Genomic DNA, 23,035 nt, shown 5'->3' on the forward strand with positions numbered 1-23,035 from the left:
CACACACACACGCACACACACACACACACACACACACACACACATATATATATGAACACACCCAGAGAGATCCCCACGGACCAGCAGGACCCTCACACACAAGCACACACACACATTCCACAACAGTTTCCTCACAGTGGTGGAAAGAAACTGAACCCTGGTCCTTAAAGGAAAACAAATGGAGGTTCTGCCAAGCCGGTGGCTGAACTGTGAAGGAAAACTCCCTCCTTCCTTCTCCACCTCCCTCCTCTCAGCCAGTCCCGCCCCAGGTCCAACACTATATCAAGAGCCTGCCTCCCTCTATCAAACTCCACAGTCCTGCTACAGTCTACAGCTGTGTAACGGTCCTCTCTCCTCGTGTACTCTCTTGACCAGCAGTCGGCCATTATGTTTTACAGCCAGAGCATCAACAGTGGTCCCAGCATGATCACCAGACAGAGCCGCAGCTACACATCAAGTGCTGCTCCCCACAAGGCTCACAGTGTGTCAGGACTCAGCTTCAGGGGAGGCCCCCGCATCTCTTCTAGCAGCATCCGCACCGTCTCCTCCGGGTATGGAGGTGGCATGGGGTTCAGCAGCGGTGGGTTCGACCTGTCCAACGCCCTGGACCAGAGCGCCGTGCACCTGAACGAGAAGGCCACCATGCAGAACCTGAACGACCGTTTGGCCTCCTACCTGGACAAGGTCCGCTCTCTGGAGGCAGCCAACTCCAAGCTGGAGATTCAGATCAGAGAGTACTACGAGAAGAAGGGCCCTGCAGCAGAGAGGGACTACAGCAACTACTGGGCCATTATCAATGACCTGAAGGACAAGGTATAGTGTGTGCCAGCCTCGACAGCTTAAACACCAGACTAGTCAAATGTTTGCTGTGCTGTTAATGATTATCAAGGGTGGGTTTTAAAAGAGTCAGAGACATTATAGGCATAACTAGAGTCAGCACTGTCCCTTGTGCTCCAGAAGCCTTCATCTTTTGATGGACAGTTACAGCTTGTTGAGTGTGTAGGGAATATTGTGCATGGCAATATGACTCAGTGTTGTATCTGTGGGACTTCAAAGGGTGATGCCTCCGATGTAGCTGAAAAGCATCGCATGATGTAACTGCACAATTAACTATTTAATTGAGATGTTTGTCCTCTGACCAACTCCCATTGTTGTTCTTCTCTAAAGATCGCCGCCGCCACCGTTGGCAATGCAAACATCCTGCTCCAGATTGACAACTCCAAGCTGGCTGCTGATGACTTCAAAACCAAGTAAGCACGAAATCTTCAAACTTGTGTTGACCTATCTTCATCTTGTTAATGTCAACCAAGAAGGCTTAAGGGTCATACTTGTTTCATATCAGTGTTCTCGACTCTCCAAACTGATTAGATTTGAGCACGAGCTGATGATGCGCCAGTCAGTTGAGGCCGACATCGCCAACCTGCGCCGCCTGCTGGACCAGACCACCCTGACGAAGGCTGACCTGGAGATGCAGATCGAGGGCCTGCAGGATGAGCTGGCCTACCTCAAGAAGAATCACGCAGAGGTGACTGATGCCCATCCTCCATCTATAATGATTGCTATGACAACAGGAGCATGCTTCATCACACCTGTAGAACTGTTTGAAACGCTGCAAATAAATCTTAATGCTGACTTCTTTTCCCCCTTGGTTGTTCAGGAGCTGGCAGCTCTGCGCTCTCAGCTTAGTGGCACAGTCAACGTGGAGGTGGATGCTGCACCCCATCAAGACCTCAACAAAGTCCTGGAGGAGATGCGTGCCCAGTACGAAGTCATCACTGACAAACATCGTCGCGACCAGGAGGCCTGGTTCACTGAGAAGGTGAAAAGATTTTCCTATAAACAGGCACCATATCCCACACATTGCAAATGACCGGGTTTACTCCCTCAAGAGTCTAACCTGTAATTAAACATAATCTTCTGTGAAGCTAAGACGAGTAATCACCAAGGCTTCTTCTTCACAACTGCGTCTTTGTTTCTTGCTCTAGTCGACAGTCCTGAGCAAGGAAGTGGCCAGCAGCACAGAGTCAATCCAGACCTCCAAGACAGAGATCAGTGACCTGCGGCGCACACTGCAGGGCCTGGAGATTGAACTGCAGTCTCAGCTCAGCATGGTGAGAAAGAAAAAAAACCTTCACATCTCACTGATCTTGCCTTATATGAGCACAATTCCTGGATTGCTGTCTTGTCCGGGGAAATGGAGAAACAGACAGCGATAGAGAGTGAAAGAGCAGAAGGGAGGGTAAGAGAGGGGGGCTTTATTGAAAGAATGAAGGGAGGGAGTGAAGGATAAGAGTGATGGGAGCTGTGGAGGAGGGAGGGGAGGGCTCCTGCTGAGGAAAACATTTCACAGACATCTGCTCAAATTCTGCAAGACATAAAAGAGCTTGAAGAAAGCTCAAGGAATGCTGAACTGGACGACCCAAAAGTCGTACTCCCATGGATTATCTGTGGCCAGCTGGAGTTAATCATTCAACACTGCAAGAACAGCACACTGCTCCTGTGTTACAGTGGAGAAGCAGCTGGACACATACATTCAAAACCTTATACATACACCTCTGCTGCTATTTATTCCTTCATAAAGGAAGGGAAAATGCTAGACAAACACAGGCATGCTTTTGTGTCTGTCTGACATAGAATCTAGGGTGTGGTTGGTAGTCACAGACTATAGCCTTAAACTGTAAGAACTGTCATAAAAGTCTTACTACAGTAAACAGGTTTGCAAGTATGAACAACAACAACTACTTTGTGTCACAGTTCGTGTGCGTGAATTCAGCTCCCTTTTCCTTCTCCTCCCTCACAGAAAGGGGCTCTGGAGAACACACTGGCAGAGACAGAGGCTCGTTACAGCGCCATGCTCAGCGGCTTCCAGAACACAATCAACATGCTCGAAGCAGAACTCGGCAACGTGCGCGCAAGCATCGAGCAGCAGGGACAGGACTACAAGATGCTGCTGGACATCAAGACCAGGCTGGAGCAGGAGATCGCAACCTACAGGAGCCTGCTGGAAACAGAGGAGTCCAGGTAGACACAGTGATGCAGGAGCAGGGACTTATGAGGCCATTTAGACCAAACTATATGAAAATAATGCACATGCAAAAGTTACTCACTGTTTTTCTCCATTTTCTCTTCCCTCTCCCTCATTCTAGACCCATTGGTTCAGGTAAGTGACGTCAGCTCTAACAAGACGTTACATAACAACAGTGCAGTCAGTGTAATAAAAGCTTGAAGCACTGCCATCATGATTTTTTCTCCCTCTTGTTTTCAACAGGGGGCTCAAAGACCACAGTCACAACCACCACTGTGCGCAGCTAGGAGGTCCAACTGGCAGGACAAGCTGTTCTCAGACACACACACACACACACACACACACACACACACACACACACACACACACACACTCGACTAATAAAAGCTGTTACACGAGATAACTGAAACTGTACTGAAAAAAACTGAGAATGAGTGTTGAAAGTGAAGCCCGTGTTAAAGTCTGTGTATGAAACAACATTTGATATTTAGAAAAAATGTCTGACTTAGTGTGTGTCAGAGTGTGTGTGTCTGTGACCTGTCTGAAAAATAAATCTGCTGGTGAATACAGGTTGTGTTGTGTTTTGTGACTTTGATGACTGGTCATCTTTTTCAATAACAACCCTCTGTTTGGGCAGTTGCCTTGGCAACTCTGTTAGGGAGGTGGGATGTGGAGTTGTGGAAATCTGTGTTACGTAATGGGGCTGTTGTACAGGAAAGGGTGAACAATGGTTAACAGCTCCAGCGTGGAAAGCATTAGGGGTTTAGAGAAAAGACCCCTCATACAGCTACGCTGACCTTGATGATCTCAGAACTCAAACAGAGCAAGAAAACCTGAAGAAAAGTGCAAGTTATGTTACCAAATACAGTGACTGGCCCTGAGGTTTGCCCAAAGGGCTTTTTAAACAAGACACACCCAAATGGTTGACTAATCTTTGCCCTGGAGGCTTTCAACACAGTGTTACATGAAGTCTGTCTAGGTCCTGTCACCTAGTAACAAGAACACACACTGCTCAGGATAGAAAAAGTGAGAGGGAATGCAAACACTGACTAACTGAACAAAGAGAGTCACTGTGGAGACAGGTGCTATCAGTACCGCACTTTGGCCTCTTTTATGAACTCAAAGATGGATAGCAAATGACCAATGAGCTGTTATGATTAAGTATCGTGAAGGGTGGGGCTCCTCGGACGTTGGTGACTTAATGTATGTTTTGTGTGAAAGAGAGGCTGGAAATTATTATGTTCATGAGGTGTGTGTTTGTGTGTGGAAGAGAGAGAGAGGCAGAGAGGGAGAGAAAGTTTCCTTTGAGCCTTTTGCACTCTGTACAGGTCAGCAGTTAAGAGCCTCTGATATTACACTGAAATCCTGTGAAGAGGTCATAATTCTCAAATGATGGTGTAATGTTGGTTTTGGAGAAGAGGGAGATTATAGAGAGGATCAAATTGCAAGATCCAACCCCCCCGAGGAGCTTCACTCACCCTTATTTGGACCCATTTTGTTGCACATGAGTGTCTCCACACTGTTATAATGATAGCTGATGACAAAGCCCTTCCAGATGAGCTTGTAATTTGGCATGAAAATTCAGAGGTCATAAAAAGATGTTGACCAAACTGTGCAAAGCAGTAACTGAACATCTGATTACGAGCAAACTAATGCCAAACCTTATGAGTTCTGTCAGGAAATATAGACCTGATCATCTAATGCTTTCTTGCTGAGACTTAGATGATAAGATTGATACAACTCTCATGTCTGTATGCTAAATATGAAGCTAGAGCCAGGAGATGTTAGCTTAGCTTAGCATAAAGACTGAAAACAGGGGTAAATTGCTAGCCTGGCTCTGTCCAAAGGTGAGGAAAATCCACTTTCTAGCACCTCTAACCCATAACGCAAATAACTCTGTTTAAAACCAAACTTCACTTTGGTTTTTTACCAAGATGTCACACTGTTGCTTTAATTATTTGCCAAACAGTTAGTTACAGTTAAAACAGGCCATGGACTTATACCAAGACTATGTACTAAGTTTTGTACAGATGAACCCAAAACTTTTCCAGCGCATAACTCTGAAGACAATGATCAAAAGACCTACAGAGCTGCAATGGAGGAGTTATTACCTTTGTAATGTTGAGTGGTGCAGCAGAAGCTGCAGCTTAACATGGACAAATTGAAGGAGCTAATGGTGGATTTCAGAAGCACCAGTCAGACTGCTTCTTTCCTTTAATGGGGCCGACATGATGGTGGTCACATTTACTGTCAGTTTTATGAATGATTGCTTAACCACCGTCTTGCCCACATATCTGGAAGTGGGAGCCGTTGGAGGATTTGCTTCAATTTGTTGTGGAGCCTCTTGGCTAATGAGCTGTCATCTTAAAAAACAAATAACTGTGGGAAATGTTGGTTAATGATGGATTTAATAGATAAGAGGAAAGAAAGCCGACACTAGTAGTTAGGTTATTATTTACAGCATGAATAGGAATAGACTGTCTACACATGGCCGCACAAAGGAATATGACAGGAAACGGTGCCAAGTTGCTGACAGTCATTTCTGTAGTTTCTTCCTGTCATGGCCATCTGCCATCCGAGGCTAGCCTGAGGCTAGCAGAGGGTGAGATCATAGAGGAATAGAAGTTACTCAATGGATGTCAAGAAATACTTGACATAAAGAAACTTCAGTTCAGTTAATGACAAGTGAGAATGGTGAGAACATGAAAGCCAGCATAATTTGGATTCTTTGATTCTTTCTGTCTTGATATTGAAACTGACCACAGGGACTTTACCAGTAGTCTGTAAACTTTAAGTCACTGTGTGTTTTTCACAACTTATTTAGTGCAGTAAGCTTCAAAATTACACATAAAATAGCAGTATGATTATCGGAATAGTTTGACATTTGGGGAATGTTTGGGACATTTTGGACTCTTATTCATTTTCTTGATTGATACCACTTTCATGTCTGTATGTTTAGCTACTAGCAGCCAGTTTGAGCTTAGCTTAGCATAAAGAGTGGAAATAGGGGCAGGGGTTGTTTTTACACTTTATGGATTTAAAAAATAAGATAAAACTAATTAGTGAGCTTTAGTGGTGATGGTAGGTGGATTTTGTTACCTCAGCACAGAGCCACGCTAGCTGTTTCCCTCTGCTTCCAGTCTTTGCTGGAACTCTCCGCAAAAAAGTGAATAACATTTCTCTATCAACTATTTCTTTACACTTTTAATCCGATTCACAGTATTGACTGATTGAATTGAAGAATGTAAAAAGTCAGAATCAGAAAAATTCTCTGTGTTTCAGAATGGGATTTTACCACATTAAGCTTTCATATCAGTGAAATGTTTAGTCAAGTATTAGTCATGTCTGCAACAGATAAACCGGAGGCTGACGCCCGTATCAGCAGGAATGTTGATGTCTCCGGTCAAAAAGTCCATTAAGGGGCTGCGGAGAGAAGGAACATTCTTCACTCGACTGGTGGACTCTATTCTGGAGCAGTGTTAGGTTTGACACACAAGCTGAGAGGAATGCCTAACCTCTTTGCTAAAGGTCTCAGACTCTGTATGGCATCAGACCATACTGTGAAAGTTTTCAAGCTGTGCCTGAGCTGCAGCGAGGCGTAGCAACAGTTGTAAAGAGGCAGAGAGTAGAACAAGACCAAATACAGTCCAGGGGCTCTCAGGCCCTGCCAAGCATGAAATAGATGTGGTTTTTCATCCACTGGCATGGCTGTGAGTTCAGTCCTCCTGTAAAGGTGAGAACAGTCCCTGTCAGTTCATTCCCACCACTAAAACTGTCACTGACATTGAGTATCGTCTCCTATTTTAATAAGAAAGCATTGGCTGTGACTGGGCGGTGTAGGAAGGCTGAATGTTTAACAGGTAGGGCTGGTTTGAGGAACGATGCCCTACATACAGTTACAAGAGCCTGAAGACCAGGAAAGACCTACTCGGGCAGGGCAAGGCATACAGTGTTTACCACAGCTTAGTAGCATTCTATATACAATGCATGTTCTCATGAGGGAGGAGAGGGAGCTTATACAAAGACAAGGTTTGATCCTGTTGCATTTTTCTGTAGTGACTGTAAAAGTGACCACATTCAGTTTTAAAGCTTCCCATGGGCTGGGTGGATGTGTACTGGAGCATATCCCAGCATGCACTGGGTGGAGAAACTCAAACCTAGACATGGTATGTGTTTAAAGAAATACATTCTGCTGAAATCCCTATTAAGATACACAAAAATCAGAGAGTAACTACCCCCAGTGACAGAATTGCAGATCAAAACGGCAGAGTGAGGCACATTTTCCCCACAAAACTGCTACTGACTGTAAACACGTACATGACTCTGATTTTCCAAATTCTGTAGGTTTGTGTGAGTGTGCCTTAAAGGTTCACAATTAACTTCAACAAAAAGTGCATTCATTGTCCCAGCCATTAAAAAAAGGCAGCAGTAATAATAAACTTGATGCTCTGTATGTAGCACTTTATAACCAATGTTAGGAAGGGGAGAAAGCTCAGCAACAAATGTAGAAGTGAATACATTAAATCAGGGCAACTACACATTAAACGATGATAAATAAAAGAGACATGATAAATACAGCATTTCTATATTAGCAGTGAACAGTGGGCAGACAGCATATTCAGACTGAGGTCATTTTGGCCACTGACTTCATTGGGCAACTCCCTTTTCTTATAAAAATTGATGCAATACTGCCACCAAGTGCTGGTTTCCTGTACATTTAAGAACGAGTGCGTCACATAGTCGACAAGGGAGACTCATTTTAACTAACAGATTGGACTCATTTTCAAACCCATAGAAAACCATTTGCTGCACCTTGTGAAAGCCAAAACCACACAGCCATTTATCACGTCTGAAAACTGCTCAATATGTGACGTGCGTTCCAAAATGAACATCATAAATCAGCTGCCTCCATTTCTCAATATTTTGCCAATTCATAGACTTTGTGTCAGTTTGAAGGTGTTTGTTGACAGTTTAAGGAGTTTCGTGTTAAATATCAGTGGGTGTTCAGTGCACAAAGCAGAACAAATGAGCAACTCTGACATCAGTTGACCCTAAAAGGCAATTTCTTCTACTCTGTTCTCTACAAGTGTGACAGCAGAAAAACTGCTCACTGTCCACAGCGACTATCCATGCTGGTCTGGGTCCAGTAAACCTTTTAAAGAGCAAGTTCTTCAGATCAATCGTGTTTGATCATGTTCACACTATGAAGCATTTCTGTCCTGCTGGATTCTTCCCATACAACAATACTGCCACCAAGGAGCAGTAATGGGACGTCTTCACCATAAAAACTACATACGCTCAACAAACTGACCAACAAGCCTTCAGAAGCTGCACATTAGACAAGTTCTTCCATCTCCATCATCAAAACACAAACACGGAAGGATTTTGTTCTGGAGTTTTGAAGACAGTTTGTTACGTGTTGTGTTTTCAAGTACAAGTGTTCCTATCCATTGTTTGTGTTTAACAATGGATCTGTTCGGATGACCAATATACAAAATGCAGCGTAAGTCACTGTGCTAGTTCATTTCAGTGTCTCAGTAGAAACCTGGATCAGACGTTAGGCAAGTAAAGGAGATGAAAGTGGGTGTGTCCCTGCAGGTATATTTCCTTCCCTTCCAGGATTCACACTGACTGAAGCCCATTACACCAGTACAAACACAGCTCTTCCTTCCACATTGCTTTGAGCTGCATTCTCCACCAACACACTGAAAAACACTTTGTTTAAATTGCAGCCAAGAGTAATTTACAAAGCAACATACTATTCTTTCCCTCTGCTCAGTTTGTTGTGGTTGACACAAACATGCAAATAACTTTAAATTAGAACATAAAAACTGCTAATAGGTTTGAGATGTAAGTTAAGGCTATTATTAGGTTAACACCAAACCTCAAACATAACCTTTCCCCTTCTTCTGGATTAACTTCAACACTTGAATCATAAAAGACACATCAAAGCGAGTTGTTTATTATCACTTTAATTTTATAGGGGAACCACAAGTACTTTAAAAGAAGGTTATACAGCGCTGTACATTTGGGAGCAGTACTGACAGACTTGATAGTCATATCTTCTCCCTTTAAATACTATTCATTTAAATGTTCTATTATCTTATAATGATACAGTGATACAATAAAAGCTTGTGTAACTGGTCCTGCAGCTTTTCTGATATGTCGATATCATTTTTGTTGGGACTGTTATTTCCTTGCAATTTTTTTTTCCAAAAAAGGAAAATAAAAGTTATGATCAAAAACCATACGACAGGCAGAAACTGCCAGGCTGTACTCCTGTATGCCTCCCAATTCACTCACACAATAGAGAGAAAGAGAGACAGAGAAAGGGAGAAGGGGAAAAAGAGAGATATAATTTTCATGTTCTGAAGGCTGGTCCATGATGGAGATGGGCATCAGTTCATAGTGAGGTACAGAGAAGCACAACATATATTTTGCACTCTCTGCAACCTCGACTCTTACTCTGCCCGACCATCAACCCGCTCGAAGGCTCACTTCCATAGCTGTGTACTCAGAGTCTGGCCGGATCCAGCGGCGGCCCATCCACCCATAGCTGACGGAGGCTGAGTGAAGGCCATCTGGCCACCTGCACCGTTCAGAGTCATCCCTGACATCTGCTGATTCACCTGAGGATGTTAGAGAGAACTGCATTAACAGCATGGATTTACACCTGTAATATTTCACTTCTGACCCCAGCCCTGTCCTGACACTAGTCCACATTGTCTGTAGTTTGATTGTGACATAAAGAAGTAAAAGCAAGCTTCTAGAAAAGTTGACAAAGACAAAGCTGAGTTGAAACTAAGGTTCCACCTGCAATACCTCTCCACTTGACTTCAGTGGTTTGTTTTGGCGTCTCCTTTCTGCCCTCTAGTGGTCAGGAATTGATCACTGAAGCCTACCGAGAATCTACAGCCTGTGTGTCCCAAATCATACTTCATACTAACTGTATATATTATTCACTTTGCAATAGTCCTTAGAGTAGACTGTTTTTGCAGTTAGTAGACAATAAGTCACCATACCTAATCATCTTATACTTACAGGAAATGATATAACACAACTGCTAATTGAGGATTAGGGTTAGGGTTAGCTTGACAGAAAAACATTTTTCCAAAAATGTAATGTTATTTCTTTTTCTATGGTGTTCCTGGTGCTGTTTCATCACCGCCCACAATTAGTTTACATTTTTTCCAGCTGTGAGAAGTGTCTCCATTTCTTTTGTGCATTGCATTGTGGAAGAATATTGTCTATTAACAGCACACTTTGAAAAGTAAGGTTTTTTTAATATGCAATCTGGCTGTTGTGAGAGTACTTTATTTGTCACCTTTCCAGTGTCACACATATTCAAACCTGCTTGGAAATGTTATGTAGTATGGATTTGGGACACAGCTCCTGTTTTAAAGCCCTGCTTGTGCTGCCATCTGGTGGCTGCTGGGTGCTTTGTCCACACCCTGTATCCACTATTGTGCAATGCATCATCACAGCTGGGTGTGGTCACATGTGAAACAAACCTGACAGACGTGCCATACACTTTCTTTAGTGTACAGCTCCTTTTTAAATGACCTCCTACAATCATGGCTTGAAGACGGTCCATACCTGACCCATGTTCCACTGAGCCTGCTGCCCAGGCTGGATGGCGTACATGCCCTGAGCAGGAACCATGCCTGCAGGCATCGCACCACCTTGTGGTCCCATCATCCTCGGTGCCATGCCCATCACACCAGTGGCTGGAGCATTCCCCATGAAGCCATTAGGCATGGTCATCCCAACCATCATGCCCGGACTGGGCCCCATCATGGCTGCCCCGCTCTGAGCCATCATGGCACCCATGACAGTTGTAGGTGGCATGGCCGTGCCCATGCCAGGGAAGGCCTGATAACCAGCAGTGGCCTGGACAGGAAACTGCATCTGGGAGGGGCCCATGAACATGCCCGCTGAGGGGGGAAGAAGACAGAAGAATGTTACGTGTACAAATACGACTTTCAAGCCAGTATTTTAATGTGGGAGGATTGTGTAATTTAAGGAGCCTGTTTCTTCATCAGGATGAGAAGTTAGGAAAGCTCTGTGGGACTGTGTTGGGACACACGAGCAAGTATCTACTTGCTCCTTGTGGATTCAGTTCACCACATCACTCTGTGCTCCCCCCCAATATTTATACACGTTTTCGTCCTCACCAGCGGGGGCCTGTTGGGACATGCTGTTGGTTCCATACAGGGACAGGATGGAGTCCTTGGACAGGGGCTTCTTGGTCATGTCGTCAGTTTTAGTATTGCTACTGCTGTCACTGAACAAATCGAGGTCTCCCTGCCCCGACCCTGAGCTGGCCCCGCCTCCTGCTGCTCCGGCTGCTGGAGCTTGTGTCGGAGTGCTGGCCGCGTTACTGGAGCTCACCTGAAAGGCGGAACAAGATCCCGACTTTTTAAAAACTTGGTGATGACAGTATGAAAAAACGGCATTTCACTTGTTTAAGATGCATATGAAACATCAGAAGCTCAAATTTTGGAGTGAGTTTTACTCATGAAGACAGGAAATAGTGTAGTGTCCTTGTACACTTGCTAGACCTTTGACAATTCAGGTGCGCTGTCGTGACATGACAGGCTTCAAATGAATCAACAAATTATCATCAACAGAGGTTCCATAATTAAATATGTGACTCATTCTGCTACTTCTCAAATAGCTGTGAGTCTGAACAGGGCCTGAGAGTAAGTTTACAACCTGGTTTCCACTCTGGAAAACAGCCATCAGCTATTGTTTGCCAAATTTGATAAAAACGTTTGTCATATTTTATTTATTTATAAATGGAGTGATAATGGCCTACCCTGCATAATGATACCCCGTATTTCATTTGCGGCCTGTTAGTAGGTTGTTAGTAGCTGGTACAGCTTGAAACCTTTGTGGTAATTAAATCCTGTAGGCCTAACAACAAGTTACATTACCAGCACTACCTGTGCCGTGACACAACACAAATATCTTTTTATGGGTCTCTGTCTCTCTCTCTGTCTCTCTCGATGCTGATGGTTATCATTTGACTTTATATTTTTTAGTGCACACTTAATTTCAGTTTTACAACGAGATAACCATAACCCACCATAAGCCCTCCTGAGCAATATTCAGAAATTAGTATTAAATCTGGTTGAGGAAATTCTTGCTTGGTTTTACCTGAGAAAACTGAGCTGTGGATGTGGACGCGGGGAGGGGGTTGGACACCATGGGGCCAAATATATCCAGGTCATTGTTGTTCTGGCTTGTGCTCGTGCTACCATTGTTAGTTGATGCAGCTGTCGGTGCGTCTGTGACAGAGAGGTGAGAAAACCGGTTTTACAGGTAGAAAATAAGCTCACAGAAAAAACAACACTGTCACTGAAGATTTCCCAACGATATACTACCTGAATTTACTAGGAACTGATGACAGATCATTTATATAATCCTAATACAATACGTAATTGATGTGAAAACTGGTGTAAAACAAACAGAGCTTATGTTTGCTAATGTAAGAATACGTGTTGCCTTTGTATTTATTTAACTGCAACGCCCTCCCACAGCTGCAGAACTGCCCACGCAGTAAACAGGACGGTTAGTACAATAAAAAATCAGCTAACCCTTATTAGCCCATTGGCCACACAACAAAAATAACAGTAAACATGCCATCCAAAATATACAATACTCCTCCAAGCCAATCAGTAGCATAATTGTCTTTTAAACTGTAAATGAATGTAATGTAACACACATTATTCCTAGGTATCCACATTCAGAACGCTGTGATGTGTAATGTCAGAGCTTTGAAAAGATAGATGGACAAGTACACAAATGAATAGACAACCAACAACCTGCAGTTCTACCCCACCATTTGACTAACTGTCTATACATCAAGACAGAAATATCCACATAACTGCCCCTTGTACACTGCAAGACCAGCTGCAAGTGATCCAGCAAAGAATTCATGAGCAAGCCAAGTCTTGGAAACTAAAATGACCTCACAGGAATCACCATTCGCCACTTTCCTGTATGGCATACTTGTGCAGCGCCGTGAGCGTCTTTGATCAGGTGTTGCCTCCTTTTTTGTGTACAACTGTCCCCAGTCCCTCTTCATTTGTAGTGATTAACACTGATCCAGATGTGGATGTAAAAAAAAAAACAAGAAGTTAATAGTCAGTCGCTAACCTGTATGACTGCGTCAGCCGCTTTAGTGCTTCCTCTAACGACCTCACAAAAAAAGCCTTGCAGTGGTTCACTGGTGCACAGTTGTTATTGCAGAGCAGCAGGAGATGTTTATAGTTGCATTAACAGCAACTTAAAAGAACAACAGACTTCCATTAGCGGTGTGATACAGAGAACACAGCAGATCTGATAATGGCTAGTCTGCTGCCTGTTAGATAAAAGCAACAGGAATGTACAGTCGCAGTGACTCGTATGTTACACAGGTGCTAGAAACTAAGTGAAAGGGGAACATGGTGAGCCTTTTAAAAGATGGCGCTTCCTCTCACGCCCACCGCTTCATGTGTGTATTAAACACATCGAGCCAACAAGACTGCAGTGACGACACAAGCTTAAGACGGAGACAGTCATGGTTTGGCCCCTCTGCCTATGCAGGACCACAATATCCGGGGTTCAGTGCAGGTATCCTCTGCTGTGAGCACGCATTGAAAAGTTATACAATCACAGCCATAGCATGCCACAGCATCAGCAAACTACACAAAGCCGAGTTACAGTGTCACTTATAAATATCAGTGTGAATATTAGCAATCAAGAATTACACCGCAAGCCCATAAAAACTACAAACTCCTAGCTCAAAGAGTTTACAGTCATTCAATCATTTATTAGATCTGCAGAAATGGCAACAATTACAAGCTGAAACCTTATTTAGCCTGATTCCATAAATAAAGCAGTCAGATGATTTTTATTTCCCAAGAAGCACAAAGACACTCACCAAGGCCTAGTAGGTTCACAGAGGGTTCTGAGGTCTTAGCAGGGCTGATTTTGGGAACTGGCCTGGAGTCTTCACTCTTTAAAAAAAATAGTTAAAACAAACAAAATTAGCAGGGCAAAAACAATGCTGAGGTGCAAGTTTATGTAGCTCTACTCATGAAGGAATGTGTGGGAGACACTTACCTTGGTGTAGGATGACACCTTGCTCCCTCTGTCTGGCTCCCTCTCTTTCTTACCATCCTTTGGCTGAAAGAAACAAAAGAAACTCAAAATGAGCAACGGAAAAACGGATGCAAGCTTCAACCACGTCTGTAAAAATGTGCACACTACTTGTAAAAAGGCATGTACATAAGAGTTGAATAGTATAATAAAAATGAACGGATACATACACTGCTCCCATTGGTCACATTCTTGCAGTAGTATTTCTTCTTCTCATATTTATCCCTGATGAAGAATTCCACAGCTCTTAAGTCAGAGTTAAGGGGAAAAAAGAGGCAACAAACAGGCCAAAATCAGTAACTTCAGAATATACAGCATATTGAGTGTGTCTGTCAGTAGTGAAGGATACTGGTCTGTTTGAGGTCTTCTGAAGCTTTCTGGAAGGTTGGCCTCATAAAGCTGCCTGGCCTTGGTGTTACCCATGTCCTGTATACTCTGGAAAAAGGAGGGACAGAGGGGTAAACAGAAGACAGAAGCTGTTCATTTTGCATGCTGAAATATTTCAAGGGGCACTTCACTGAATTTAAACATGACGATTAGTTTGCTCATCACGGGGAGTGCTGTGGGGAAACAGTGGTATAAGGTCTTCTTTGGCTCTGGTGGGGCTTTCTCACATATGAGAAAATGGGTTCTCTTGGCTTGTGTTTAAGAGCTCAAACCTTTAATAGAAAGTCGGAGTTACAAACTGGGGGCGTGGAGTTTGTGACAGGTAGGCGTATACCAGGCAGGATGAGTGGAAGGCCAGGGGCAACAGATGGGAGAGAGCCTCAAATTTGGGTTTAATGAGCTTGGATGACGGACCTTGTCTGATGTGAGACATCAACTTTCAACTTTTCAGGCACCTTTGTATTAAAAAGTGCCAAGTCAGACATACTGGAGTTTTCAGAAATGTGTTTTCCTGTTGGAAATACAACTTGGAAGTTCACGTTGACAGTCATTTGCAATTTGAAAGCTGGTAACTATGGTAACTTCCAAATTACATGAACTGACAGACCCTATCAATTTGCATTATGGGAAGTGTAGGATCTTTCACCCTCACATGCACAGAATTAGACCCTTCTGTTTTTAATCGGTCTCTCACAAGTCCACATATTGAGGGGCGGCGCCCTATTATTGGGAGAACCCCTTTAAAATGGAAATATGTCATTCTGTCACAGATCTGAGGCCTTGAAATGGAAAGGCTGGCTGTCAATAGTGGACAGATATGCACAAGCAAAATGATGCTGCTGATGTCCCACACAACAATGTGTCCCCAAACTGATTGCAAATGCTTTAGTATTCAGGTGCTAAAAGGTGTCTAATTTTGTAATTGAACCAAAGTACCTGAATTTGTTCTGAGGTCCATTGGTCCAGGTTGACTGATTTAACTCTGGATATGTGTACTCCCAGGTTCCTGTGGATGCCAGCACACCGGATGCAGATAAATACTCCCAGATTCCAGGATGCCCATCTTGGACCTGATAAAGCAAGAAAAACAGATTGGAAAATGGAGAGATGTCTGAAGAAAAACAAGAACATGCACGATCTTGTAGTGACTTAAAGTGCCAAAAGGAAGGTATGCATTCTTTACCAATGACATAACCTAACCTAAGTTCCTCTGGAGGACCTGCCACCGTTTGTTAAAAACGTGTAACACCCGACAGCTGAGCTGAAGGCGGCGGTAAGAGAGAGGCACTGTGGGGAGCTTATGTAGATTTAGAGAAGTTAGCTCGCTAGTTAGCCTAGTTTAGCTTAAGGGGAAGAGATGTCAGCTGACTCGCTTGAGCCAGCTACACACTAGCGAGTTAGCTTAGCTAAGCTAACCAACGCAGATGCTACATTGTTAATTAACGTTAGCGGCGGATTCTGAGTAAAAATGTTAACTTTGTGTGGCAAAAATGAAAAAATGTTCCGGTAGTGAGAATGTTGCACCTTTCGCCTCGCAGTCGGCGCAGTACTTGTTGTCTTCCTCTCTCAGCATTTTGGACAGGATGGCCTGGTGCTGCTCGTTGAGTTTCTGGGCCTTCTCTCTCTCCGAGCGGGTCGTCATGTTCACGGCTTTAGTTGGACTCCCTTACTAAAAAGAACTCTACTTCAATCAGTCGTCAATCGAAAATAGTTTCTGATAAAAGACCATAATCAGAGGGATGAACGCCTCCGAGTGCGATGTGAAAACACCCGGAACCGGAATCCCCTCTCCGCCCACAGGAATTCTAAAGCTGACGCGGCGACCGCAGCGGATTGGACGACAGTTCTGACGTCGTCTGACGCACAAAGTTTCTTATGAATTAAGTTGAACATTTTCATAAAAAAAATATTATTTGCATCAAAAGTTTATCCACCACTTCCCGTTAATCATTTTGACTGGAAAGATGCCCACTGGTTGCCTGGATAACCAATGAGCTTTGATTATACACAACACCACATCTGCAGTTCCCAGGTTTATTGAACATGAACAGGAAAATATCTACAAACAAATGAAGGTTAACCCAAACCCTAACCTTACATATATACAGTGCACAATTGGGGCATCAGAAGGTCAATTCTGAAGAACTTTAAATGAAACTGAATTTAAGACCAACATAAAGGACAATGATAACAGCCATGAAAGTAGGATCAAAGGAAATATGTGGTTAGGGGAAGACCTTCAACCCTGTTGAGTATTAACATGAGCACTGACAGTGCTTTGTCAAAACAAGTCAAACTTTCACAACTTAAATTTAGGTGTTCTCAGACCAGTTAAAAGCCCCATGGTTACTCTGAGCATACAAAAGAGTTTAACTTAAAAATACCTAAATGGGCAACTTATACAATACTAATCTTATAATGCACACTACAGCTGTGATAGGCATACCGTAAGTCACCAGTCTTCATTTCAGTTTACATAAATAATAATAGTGATAGCATTATACAACCAGACTCAAATTAGAAACACTAGCACATAAGTGGTGCTCGAGATGCCAAATGCACCGCTGCCTTAACAAAACGTTTCCAGGCGGATCTTGAAGTTATTCTCTTGGTGCCTCACTGCAATACCATAGCGGAGCAGCATCTCTATGTACGGTGGCCAGAATGTGTTGTCCATCATCACGTAGGGGTCGTGTGGTGTGTTCAGGACCTTGTTCATGAGCAGCTGTAGGGGTACAGAAGATAGAGGGAGACTGGGGTTAGGTAATGGTGCAAGATGATACAGCACATCAAGTCTGCAGGCAGGCTTTTACATAGAGACAGTTAAATAGATTTTGGTTCGTATTACTGTCTCTATTTGACAATAAACACTGGAAAAACATGCTAGGAGAGAAAGGAAGTGACAAAAATGCTGCCCCACACTTAAAACCTTGTGGCAAGCAGAACACTATAACAAAGTTATAGCAGAGTTTGAGAATGAAACAATGACAATGATGCACGTAACAACCTGACTTTAACACATGTACAGCACTGAGAGCTGGCAGAATTGACTGCCAGAGTTGACCCCTGTTGACCTTGACACATTACCTCCCACCATTTTTAAGCAAAATATGACCGTCTGTAGTTCTTTAATTCAAGCAGACGAGATGGATGGGCCATCCAAAGTACAATCAATTATAGTATAGTCTTGGGTTTTACAATTGTCATTACAGCAATAACCAACAACAAACACATGTAGGAGCTCCCCCTACATGTTACTGATGTTATATTGTTATCGATTGCGTCCTTCAGAGGTCATGGCCCACGAAGAGTTAACAACACAGTCGCTACCATCAAGCACTGTTTTGTGTTTTAACACTATCTGAGGATATTCATCTTACTTAAGTAATAATTACTGGAATTATATTGTATCCTGAGACAATTTGGCCAAGAAACCTGTACCATGACATTTTCAAATGAGCAGATATGAGTTCTATAAATGTAGCTGCAAATGTAAAAAAAAAAAACTAAAACTAAAACTAGTATCTGCAGGAAAGTCTATGATTTATCCTGGCCTCTAAGCATTCACTCTAATCCTGACAGTTTAACAAAAATCTTTGAAGTAATACGGTGAATATCACTCTTATCTCACCCCATGGACACTATATGTTACACTGACGCAAAGTCTCCACATCTAACTTAATGCAAATCTTTAGATTATTATTTGTGCACATTGCAAATATATTCTTTATACTGGGAAGATTTACACATCCTCTTCATTTTAAACGCTGTACAGCTCTTTACTTTGTATATTTGGACCGTTATGCACCACAACACCAAGGCAAATCCCCTGTATGTGAAAACCTACTTGGCAATAAACCTGATTCTGACATTGACTGCTTTCACTTAGAGCAAGGAATATTAATTGGACATCAAAGCTGATTATGTAGTGCATCAAAACCCACCTCAAGAATTTCATTAAGTGAAATCAAGTCTTCATTTAACTCCTGGGAAATGTTCTGTGAAATGAAAAAAAAAAACGAAGGTGAGCTGCACTGGAGTAGTACCAGTACAGGTTTTTGAATGAACAGGCTGCAAAAGCAAAAAGATGATCATCAAACACAAAACATGTCACTGCACCTTCTTCTTCTTATTTGTACTGGCTTCATTCTGAGGCAGCGGGACATGCTTCTCCAGTATGTCCCCCAGAGACTCCATCAACCTTTCCTGGTAGACCTTCATCTTCTGGATTTTTGCCTTGGTGTCCAGCAATACGCTGTGGAATACATGTCAACACACACACACACTTAAAGTGTTAGTTCATACATACCTTTTTACATAGTTTTACAAGTTTAATTTGAGTATATTCACATTCATTCATTTTGGCAGAACAACATTATTTTCCCTCTTTCCACATTTCTGTTGCGCTTCACATGCTTTGCAGCCCTCCAGTGTGGACACACCTCAGAACCTCAACTCCTCTGCTTCAGTGTGACTTTGCCGTCACGCTCACCTGTGCTCTGATAATTTCTCCTTTTCCATTCGAAGTCGATCCACGTGATCATTGGCAGCCATCAGTGCCTGTTTCTTCTCCTCCAGCCACTTCTGTTCACTAAAAAACACAAACTTTCACAACAATGCACAGAGCAAAACGAATGAAAAGTCCCTGAAAGGCCTCTTCCATTCACTTCTGAAAAAGCATTTATATGCCCTGAGGGAGGACAGTAAGTTATGGAAAGCCTGCACTACAAAACTAAAAGGTTACGTACAGTTCTTTAGTTTCTCTCAGTTTGTCTCTCTTTGCTTCGTGGCAAGAAACAACCATCTCAAGTTCAGAGCACATTTTGAGCATCTGTGGAAACCAAAGTGGGAGAATGAATTACACAACTGGAGCAATGCATTTAAATAAGACCCATTCTTCAATGCTGCATTTTACACACAGACGTACCTCCTCTCTTCCAGCTTGAAGTAAAACTTCCGAATTTGTTACCAGCACTGGATGGAGCAAAAACAAATAAATGCAATTTGTAATATCAAACATTAGATACAGCAGATGTAACAATCTCAATTTGAAGTGAAAGCCTGGAATCACAATTTCATATAGTCACAAGATCTGAAATTAAATCTTGATTACACGTGTTTGTCGCACCAATCTCACTCCAGGCGAAACTGTTTCTTTTGAAATGTGGAGCGAAATGAAACTGTAACTGCGGCATAAAACTGTGGTACTGATTTGTGACATTCATACTGCAGTTGCAAATGCTTATATTACATTATGGTTACAGCTTCTTTGGCGGTGTGAATGGAGGACTTACATTCCGGCTCCACTGTCTGCCACTGCTTCAGTTCAGCTTCTGTCGCCATCAGTCGATTTACTGACTGTTGGAGATGAATATTCACAAAGCACAGAAAACATAACACACCACACTTATGAAGGATGGTTAAGAGAAAAAGATTTAGATACTTAGTTATTTACATACACAAATGTCACATTTTATTATTATGTTTTCAGGTATTTGTTTGTTTTTATTAATTATTTACTTATACTACTACTTAAATTTTGTAAAATGTGACCAGAAAAATGTAATTTCATAGTACAAAGAGCAAAAATGCTTTTCTGAAAATTTGGCTTATTTTAGCTGATTGTAAAACTCCTAATGGATAACAAATTAAAACCACAAGTGACAGAAAAGTACTGACACCTTTCCTCTCGCAGTTTGATGCAGTGAAATACTTATCAGTTTAAAAGCTTTCACTAAAAGCCACAAAAACAAGACATGGAAAGATTTGATGATATCTTAGTATACTTCTTCCAACAGGTGAGGATGAGGTGATTCTGCCTTGTGGACAGGCTCAGCTAAACTCTGGCCAGTACGAGTCACAGTGAGGCAGTGTGGTATGTACAATAGCATTTGCTCTTTGTGATGTCAAACCCAAAGGGAAGCATTTGACTGTGTGTGTAAAGCAAAAAAAACCTAGATGAACCAACCCTGAAATGCTACATTACATTTATGACACATTTGTGGATTGTTATTGCCGTCTGCATCGTCATTGAGGGATGCCTCTTTCACAGCTCTCTCCCATTTTGTTTTAGGTGTAGAGGGCTTGAAGTAGGTGGTGCTAGAACAGCTAGGTTTGATGAGGTTTTCATGGCTGTGGACACTGTTCTTCTGTATTCTGTCCTTCCCTGTATTCCACCATTTTGTTGTGTAATTGACTAGTCAGATAAATAGGCACTTTTGCTTGCCTCTGTAAAGACTTTTGGTAGACATTATGCTTATAATAAAGGGCTATACAAATAGAATGACATGAGGTTGTGAAGATAATGATAGTGATTTACATCTTTGGAACTGAAAATCGTATAATAATACATGTAACTTTTTTAAATTGAAGTGAAAATAGATGTCTTTATAGAGACATGGCACTTCAAGGTTTCCCGTGTTGCATCAGTAACATTGAAAAGGTAAAATATACAACCATCTCACCTGCTCTTGCGGATTCTCACAGAAGTCTGGTTCACACAGTATAATCTCATTCTGAAGCTGCAACACAGAGAGACACAGTCTACAGTTTGTGCCTTCTCCTGCACATCCAGTGACTGGTGAGAAAGGATTACTTAGGCCGGCTCGTCAGGATAAAACATGAGTTTACCTTTTCCAGCTGAGCAAACTGATCCTCGCACTGGTCCATCAGCTCACTCAGAGCGTCCTCTGACAGCTCTGCTGCTGCCTGGCCGCCTGGCTTCACCTCAGCCTGAACACGGAAACATGAAGGGTCGATTTGGGTAAGTTGTGTCTTTGAATACAGCACAGACAAAGTTGGCACAGTGCGTGGGTCAGGTCTTATTGGTTGTCGGCTAAGTTAGTTATGGCTCGTGATGGAGACGTTAATGTTAGCTAGTTTACGTTAGCATATTCTCTGTGATGAATGTGAAAACATCGCACTCTACATTATAATGTACATATTTGCGCCAAGGATTAGTCAAAAGACGTGTAGTCTTACCATAATTTGTAAATTTCACTTTTTCACGTTTTCTTTCTCCACGACGCGGACCACAACAACAGACGCCTCTTTTTCAAAATACCGCCAACATTGATGACGTAACGGCTGCGACGTCGCGCAGTGCTGAGGAGCGCTGATACTGCGCGGGACTGCGCAAGTGCAGTCAAAGGCGTTAATAAATGAGCTCTGCGCAGTTTAGGTCTATAAATCTGTGACCCGGAGTCATGTAGACTTGGTTCTCTGTATTAGACACAATTCTTCAGCACTGAGAGGCTAACTGTTTTCTCTGTTCAATAGACAAAACATATTTCCAATACACAAACAAACTGTACTTAAGAATAGTTTTGAAGTACTCTGCTTTTATATCAGTATTTCCATTTTCAGCTACTCCTACTTCACTACATTTCAGAGGGAAATACTGCACTTTGTACTACATTGCATTTATTTGACAGATGTTGTCACTAAACACCCAACATATTATGATACTAAAGTTAAAACGAGCTCATTCTCAATCAGATACAACATTAGAATTCTGCTTACATGTTGATGCATTAGTAATAATAATCCAGTGTAGTAACACTCTGAAAGGGGCTGTTCTGTCTTCCACTTTTGATACTTGAACTACATTTTGGTGATAATACTTCTACTCTTTCACCCAAGTAAGGTTTAAAATGCAGGACTTTTGACATGTGGAGTAAATTGAGGTATTTCTACTTCTGGCTGAAAAAAAGATATGCTCAATACTCACTACACCCCCCCCCCCCCCCCCCCCCACACTGTTGGATAGTACACATTGGTTAGAATTTAATTGAAATATGCTGCTATGTGCCTCATTCATTACTCGTCACTCTCATTAATTCCACCCAGCCTGTAAAACAGTGTGTTCATCAGATGTTACAGGGAGCTTGTGAGGGTCCAGTAAGGGTGCAGGAGGTGTCATCATTGGTCGAAATGTGTGTAATTCAGTACTGTACAGTAGGGTGGTTATTGGCCCTCCAATAAGTCTAATACGACAACTCTACTGAGCTCCTTCAAAATCTGCCTCCTCGTTTTGATTTTTGATCCTCTTTTCTTCTATGCTTCCCACCATTACCATGACATTCAAATGCTAAACTATGCCTCATCTTATCACAGATATTAGTTTTGTTTTTCCTTTCCTTACTATGTGCAAACCGCTTTGCGTCTGTATGCTTACATTATTAAACTGTAAATTTTGCACAACCTGCCTAATCAGCCTATTTATGATCATGCAAATACACCAAATTATCATTTGATTATTTGAGAGAGAGAAATAAAATGTGTAACTTTACAGGAGTTATTTTATTTGAACATATTTCATTTACACGAGTACACCCACACACACACACACACACAAACACACACACACACACACACACAAACACACACACTATGGCTGGTTAACTGCTCACTGTAGTGGAGTGCACTGTCCCGTGAACACCAGCAGGTGTCTCTGTTTATCTCTCTCTCAAGCAGCCG

The 23,035-nt window shown here is 42.5% G+C and overlaps 3 protein-coding genes across 4 annotated transcripts; 1 reads left to right on the forward strand and 2 right to left on the reverse strand.

Moving 5' to 3' along the window:
- The first annotated feature begins 324 nt into the window (after positions 1-324).
- krt94 (keratin 94) lies at positions 325-3,594 on the forward strand. 2 transcript variants are annotated; one of them, XM_070917629.1, is made up of 8 exons: positions 325-813; positions 1,168-1,250; positions 1,369-1,525; positions 1,658-1,819; positions 1,986-2,111; positions 2,801-3,021; positions 3,147-3,160; positions 3,269-3,594. In XM_070917629.1, exons 1-8 carry the CDS (start codon positions 388-390, stop codon positions 3,310-3,312), a joined length of 1,233 nt encoding a protein of 410 aa, XP_070773730.1. In that variant the 5' UTR covers positions 325-387; the 3' UTR covers positions 3,313-3,594. The 2 variants fall into 2 exon arrangements, with proteins under 2 accessions (XP_070773730.1, XP_070773738.1); XM_070917637.1 differs by having other exon boundaries at positions 3,147-3,154.
- Positions 3,595-8,981: 5,387 nt separating this feature from the next.
- On the reverse strand, positions 8,982-16,338 carry LOC139295423 (stromal membrane-associated protein 1-like). The gene is made up of 10 exons (XM_070917618.1): positions 16,082-16,338; positions 15,494-15,627; positions 14,520-14,605; positions 14,341-14,416; positions 14,135-14,197; positions 13,953-14,028; positions 12,185-12,315; positions 11,200-11,416; positions 10,622-10,959; positions 8,982-9,654 (listed from the first exon to the last, which is right to left on the reverse strand). The coding sequence occupies exons 1-10, from the start codon at positions 16,197-16,199 to the stop codon at positions 9,520-9,522; spliced, it is 1,374 nt and encodes a 457-aa protein (XP_070773719.1). The 5' UTR covers positions 16,200-16,338; the 3' UTR covers positions 8,982-9,519.
- Positions 16,339-17,126: 788 nt separating this feature from the next.
- Positions 17,127-21,605, reverse strand: cenpk (centromere protein K). The gene is made up of 10 exons (XM_070924992.1): positions 21,539-21,605; positions 21,188-21,289; positions 21,022-21,078; positions 19,852-19,915; positions 19,485-19,531; positions 19,306-19,388; positions 19,050-19,148; positions 18,677-18,812; positions 18,502-18,555; positions 17,127-17,282 (listed from the first exon to the last, which is right to left on the reverse strand). Exons 1-10 carry the CDS (start codon positions 21,539-21,541, stop codon positions 17,127-17,129), a joined length of 801 nt encoding a protein of 266 aa, XP_070781093.1. The 5' UTR covers positions 21,542-21,605.
- Positions 21,606-23,035: the final 1,430 nt, after the last annotated feature.

Source organism: Enoplosus armatus, chromosome 2, assembly GCF_043641665.1.
Source record: "Enoplosus armatus isolate fEnoArm2 chromosome 2, fEnoArm2.hap1, whole genome shotgun sequence".
Lineage (NCBI taxonomy): Eukaryota > Metazoa > Chordata > Actinopteri > Centrarchiformes > Enoplosidae > Enoplosus > Enoplosus armatus.

What these genes read in the sequence shown, in the direction of transcription:
- krt94 (XM_070917629.1), top strand. Translation starts at nt 388, where the DNA reads ATGTTTTACAGCCAGAGCATCAACAGTGGTCCCAGCATGATCACCAGA. An exon ending in TCAAGAAGAATCACGCAGAG is followed by an intron (nt 1,526 to 1,657) that starts GTGACTGATGCC and finishes TTGGTTGTTCAG; the next exon opens with GAGCTGGCAGCTCTGCGCTC. An exon ending in AGGCCTGGTTCACTGAGAAG is followed by an intron (nt 1,820 to 1,985) that starts GTGAAAAGATTT and finishes TTCTTGCTCTAG; the next exon opens with TCGACAGTCCTGAGCAAGGA.
- LOC139295423 (XM_070917618.1), bottom strand. Translation starts at nt 16,199, where the DNA reads ATGACGACCCGCTCGGAGAGAGAGAAGGCCCAGAAACTCAACGAGCAG. An exon ending in AGAAGACCTCAAACAGACCA is followed by an intron (nt 14,417 to 14,519) that starts GTATCCTTCACT and finishes CTCTGACTTAAG; the next exon opens with AGCTGTGGAATTCTTCATCA. An exon ending in GTCCCAACAGGCCCCCGCTG is followed by an intron (nt 10,960 to 11,199) that starts GTGAGGACGAAA and finishes TTCCCCCCTCAG; the next exon opens with CGGGCATGTTCATGGGCCCC.
- cenpk (XM_070924992.1), bottom strand. An exon ending in AGTTTGCTCAGCTGGAAAAG is followed by an intron (nt 21,079 to 21,187) that starts GTAAACTCATGT and finishes TCTGTGTTGCAG; the next exon opens with CTTCAGAATGAGATTATACT. An exon ending in CTGAGAGAAACTAAAGAACT is followed by an intron (nt 19,149 to 19,305) that starts GTACGTAACCTT and finishes TGTGTTTTTTAG; the next exon opens with TGAACAGAAGTGGCTGGAGG.